The 5,473-nt window shown below is 39.6% G+C and overlaps 1 protein-coding gene across 1 annotated transcript; it reads left to right on the forward strand.

The window, feature by feature from the left end:
* The first annotated feature begins 4,041 nt into the window (after positions 1-4,041).
* On the forward strand, positions 4,042-5,205 carry eIF3i (eukaryotic translation initiation factor 3 subunit i). The gene has a single exon (XM_089244312.1). It carries the CDS (start codon positions 4,159-4,161, stop codon positions 5,134-5,136), a length of 978 nt encoding a protein of 325 aa, XP_089100438.1. The 5' UTR covers positions 4,042-4,158; the 3' UTR covers positions 5,137-5,205.
* The last annotated feature ends 268 nt before the right edge of the window (positions 5,206-5,473 follow it).

A 5,473-nucleotide genomic window follows, 5' to 3' on the forward strand; every position in this document is an offset into this window, starting at 1 on the left:
GGGGGGGGGGGAGAGAGAGGGGTTTCCATTGGAGTGAAACACATTTTTTTCCTAAGGATGCCTTTGTAACGACTAGCACTGTAACACCGATGTCTCTTCTTATCGTAGTTAACTTTTTTTGATATGCCACTGCATTAGCAGTGCTTTCCTGTCATTCACGATTTTTTCCTTGTCAGATGGTCTTCTTATGTGAGTCTAAAAGCAACACGTCATCTACATCTGGAGGCTCGTGTAGGTACATTTGGCAGCGTGACAATTCTGGAAAGTGTAATAGGATGTGTTCTATGGTTTCCTCGTTCATCCTGCAGAGAGGGCATGTAGCGACCATGTTCACAGTGAACTTAGCAAGACGGTGGTTTGTCTCCCGTGAGCGAGTCCGAGCTTTGAAGAAGAGTGTTAATGGAAGAGATCCATCATACGCGCTCTCCCAGGAATAGAATAACTTCCTGCAATAGTAGTTGTTTGGTCCCTTTCTTCTCCCTCTTCACAGAGCCGTATTGGAAAAATGTGACCATTCGTCCTGTATTTCTTGGGACAGTCTCCTCGTCTTCACAGCTCACTTCTCTGTCCTCTTCTACTTGTTAACAATACTAGCAGAAGGTTGTGGCGCATTCTACCTGCAGGCGTGTTACCAGACCAGTCGTTAATTTAATGACCAAACCAAATTTTGACAAACTTTCTCGTTACACATGCACTTTTATACACATACTCTCGTCTTTTTCTTCATACGTAGTCTCCGTGGCTGCAATTTGTAAGCCCGCAGATGGCTCCATTGAGCCAGGCCCGGGAGGTAAAGTTTAATAATAGGCCCCGGTGGGGCCTATTACGCTCATGTCGTTATGCCCGCGTTTCAAACGTGTTTGGGGTTTGCGGTGCATTGTGGGATAGATTTACGTCACCATCGCTAAAGGTTGATTTTTCTCACATCGTTACTAGCGATTTTCGTTATCGACATCGCTACGTGAAACGTTAACTAACGAGAACCGAAGACCACTCGTTATGTTCGCGTTACGGAAATAAACATGGCCGCTCGCGCGTACATTTTTCGATGGTGAGAGCAACGCAGACAAATTAGAATTGATAAATTAATAATCAATGAATAATTTCCAAATTGTTCATTATAATGAATAATAATTCTCTGAATTACATTACTTAATTTAGTAACATGATTCAGAGACAGCATTATCGTTTAAAATGTTATCTGTACACATACTGATTGGAAAAAATTATTCATAGTGGTAAATCGTTATAAATTATTATACTCGGTACAAAGATAAATCACTCTACACAACGTTATTATTTTTTTAAATCTTGTATGGAAATGTCTTTATTCTAATCTTAAACTCATCTCAATATAAGAATATTATTTAACTGGTAAATCTCTCTATCGCGATGTTTTCAAGACATTTTGAAATTTGCTCAATATTTTTTTTACATCTCGTTCAAAATCGACGTCAATATATATTTAAACGTCCCCAGATTTTCCCCTTCTTAATTCGTTTAATAACATTGATATTTTGTAATATCAATTAAGTGTTGCTACCAAAGCCGCTTGTAAGTACTCTTAATGCAGCTTTGGTTGCTACTTTCTGTGCAGTACACAGAAGTGTAATGCAGTAAACACCATTACACACACACACTATACTCTGTACACTATAAAAAATCAAAGTAAATTTTATTAATCAACAAATAAATTTTTTCTAATCCTTGAGTGCATTTTCTGATCGGAGTATAAAAAAGATGTCAACAACAGTGTAAATTTGGTGGTACTTCATTTTCATGTGTGAAACAAGAAAACCAATTTTCTAATTAATGATGTAAATAAAAGGTTAGTTGTTCTTGATTTTGACTTAATATCAAGACGGTAGATAAATGTGTTAAAAACATGGTAAGATATGATATTTTTGATAGTCGTTTTGGAAATTCATAACATCATTGAACTTCAATAGAAAATCATTTTTTAAACGTAATAATTTAGAATATTTCCCCGCGCCAGTATCATGTGCGTGCATAGCCTACCTTTTTCTCAAATATTTGATGAAAATAAAAATAATCCGGATGAATTAAAAAAAATGCAGCTTAGAAAATTAGGGACAACCAACACACTAACGCGCACAAATAAATAAAATAACGCACGTGCTGCAGCACTCGTTGATAGTGATGATGATTATCAGCAGCGGAGAAAATTATCCGATTGGTCCATCCCTTTCGGAACTAACGCAACTCTCGGACCAGGGAGTTTTTCGTAAAATAGATAACGACATACCGCTGGTTGCTGAGAAAAATCAAGTTTTTGACGATGATCGCTGAGATTTGCGTTATGAGGCTCGTTGAGAATTTGCGTTAAGGGCGTGACGTCACTAACGACCTCGCTGCATAACGACGTGAGCGTAATAGACCCCCAGGGGGTCTATTACGCTCACGTAATAACGTTTCTTTTGTTTTTCTGGTCGTCTTGAGTTTTTTGCAAACATGTCCTGGTTTTTCTAACATAGTTTATTTGAATGTGTTATGCTCATAAAAAATGTAGCCACAGGTAATTTTCATAACTCAATAACTATAATTTTACCAGTTGACATTATTTCCACTATGAGTAGGCTGACCATATTTTCTTGAAAGAAATACGGGACATCATGTTTCCAAATACGGGAAAATACGGGACATCGCCAATTATCACCAGAAACGACGCCAAAACCAAACAAAGTTGCCAAATATTGTTGAAATTACGGTTAAATCACAATGGCGGGAAATGTTGCATTACTGCGAATTGCAGTGGATTAAAATGTATTCCACGAAAAAAAAACGTTTACCAAGGCAAATGTGGGAGATTAATATCCCATATATAGTTGTAACTATCATAAACTAATTTGAGTTGAAAAATAATTTCAATCTTCGACTAAGAATAAAAATTCAAGTAGGCTTCGTGTGAAATACGGGAAAAACCGGGACACTTTTGCCAAAAAGTCGGGACGGCCAAAAAAAGAGAAAATACCGGGACTGTCCCGGGAAATACGGGACGTATGGTCACCCTAACTATGAGGCTTTTTTTGGATCACGTGATATTTCCCTTTTTTTTTGAGGGACAGCTGTATAGCAGAAGGCCTCCGCGCGTAGCTTTGACGTCATTGAAGTCGCCCATTTCACCTGTAGCCATTGGATATAGCAGGACGACGTATGCGAAATCTTTACCTTCTTTTTTTTGCAGCATATCCAATGACCGTAGGTGAAATTAAGGCGACTTGATAAAGATAATTTATTCTAGTGGCTATAGGTGAAGTTAGAGCTCCTTAAGGGGTTAATGATGCAGTGTATAAATTTATACACGGCGTATTAGGTGAAATGGGTGACTTCATTGATGTCACGAGCTTCGCACGGAGGCTTTCTGCTGCAGAAGGTGTTGCTCCAAGTAGTTACTCTACGTCAAATAAGACGTGGAAATTTAGTCATTTCCTTTAAATGACGCCAGTCAAAAAAAATTTACGTCATTTGAAAGTCATTTAATAATCATGAACAATAAAGGTTAGAGATTAACGTGATACTAGAACCTTAGAAATATCGGATCATTTCATGACCTTCATTTGGTCATGAAATGAAGTAATATTAAATAACATAAATTATTTTGTCATAAAAATCATAAATTTCTTTTGAACTGAAAAGTTGAGTTCCGGATAAAAATATAATGAGCTATCCAAAATGTTTGTTAATGAACCACCAGAGTGTTTCAAAATCCTTATCCTAGGCCTTTAGATAAGCTGACCATATTTGCTGTGTGAGATTCATATTCTTATTTGTAATCGTGACTATCACAATATAATTTCTGAGTTGGGAAGATAATTTTGTTCGTTGATTTGAAGACAAAGAAGTCAAGTTGCTTCGTTGAAAATACGTGAAAACCGGGAGATTTTTGCAATAAAGACGGAACAAACAGAAAAAAACCGGGACTATCCGAGGAAATACGGGACATATACAATACATATGGTCACATTGACATTTGCTGGAGATTAAGTAATTTACCTTTGAGCAAGATTCTATGTGGGGGAAAATTTAAGGTCAAAGGCGTTGGTACTGGCCGACAGATTGTTGAGGTGGTGGCTTGAATCTATCATTGTATAAAAAAAAGTTGTTTTATTCGTAATTTGTTTTTGAATCGAAGCAAAGATGAAGCCGCTGATGCTTCATGGCCACGAGCGAGCCATCACCCAGATCAAATATAACCGGGAAGGTGACTTGTTGTTCTCCTGCTCCAAGGATCCTACGCCTAACGTATGGTATTCTATAAATGGCGAACGGCTGGGAACTTTGGACGGTCATAACGGTGCGTGTTGGTGCATCGACGTCAACTGGGATTCGACGAACGTGGCCACGGGGGCCGCCGATCAGAAATGCGGCTTTTGGGATCTGGAAACGGGCAAGTGTCTGAATATGATCGACACCGAGACGTCGGTGCGCACGTGCGGATTCTCTTTCAGCGGCAAGCAATTGATGTATTCGACGGACAAGGCGATGGGCAAGAACTGCGAAATCGTGATTGTCGACGTGCGCGATTCGCAGCAAATGAAAGGGGGTTCGCCGGGATTCGCCGTCGTCGTCCCCGGAGCCAAAGTCACCAGCGGCGTTTGGGGTCCCTACGACGAGTGCTTGATCACAGGACACGAGAACGGCGACCTCGTCAAGTGGGACGTTCGCACGTTCAAGAGATGCTCCACGAAACAAGATCACAGAGATGTCATCAACGACATACAGTTCAATAAAGATCAGACCATGTTTATAACGTCGTCCAAGGACCACACTGCGAAGCTTTTTGACACGTCGTCCATGAACCTGTTGAAAACGTACAAGACTGAGCGTCCGGTCAATTCTGCAGCAGTGTCCCCCATCCGCGACCACGTCGTTCTGGGTGGTGGACAAGAAGCCATGGATGTAACTACAACTTCGGCGAGACAAGGAAAGTTTGATGCTCGTTTTTTCCACTTGGTTTTCGAAGAAGAATTTGCAAGAGTCAAAGATCATTTCGGTCCAATCAACAGCGTCGCTTTCCATCCTGATGGCATGAGCTATAGCAGTGGTGGTGAAGATGGTTATGTGAGAGTTCACTTTTTCGATGCTCCGTATTTCGAATTCCAATTTGAATATTGATTATTACTAGTTCATTTCTATTGGTAATAAATAGCAACAGTGACTATCTGTTGTGTGTCTAATATCTTATCCTAGATAATTTTGCTTTTATTTTTTCCCTCCCCACAGATTGGTTGAAAACTTTTGTTAGTTTGTGAAGGTTAATCAACATTGGTCGTATATAATTCTTACTAGTGTAAGACGAAATCTTGCAATTCCCCCACCCCCAGGCCATACAAGTGATTGTGAGAATAACAGGGGCAGTTATTCTCACAATCACTTGGATGGCTTGAGGGATCGCAAGATTTCGAATATATAAAAAAAAGGAACAGCTGTCATATGGTCAGCCACTTGGCGA

Source organism: Pholcus phalangioides, unplaced genomic scaffold (assembly GCF_987345545.1).
Source record: "Pholcus phalangioides strain wild (caught in Gottingen) unplaced genomic scaffold, Ppha-v1.0 ptg000015l_1, whole genome shotgun sequence".
Taxonomy (NCBI): Eukaryota; Metazoa; Arthropoda; class Arachnida; order Araneae; family Pholcidae; genus Pholcus; species Pholcus phalangioides.

Coding starts and splice junctions, on each gene's coding strand:
- eIF3i (XM_089244312.1), top strand. CDS start 4,159: ATGAAGCCGCTGATGCTTCATGGCCACGAGCGAGCCATCACCCAGATC.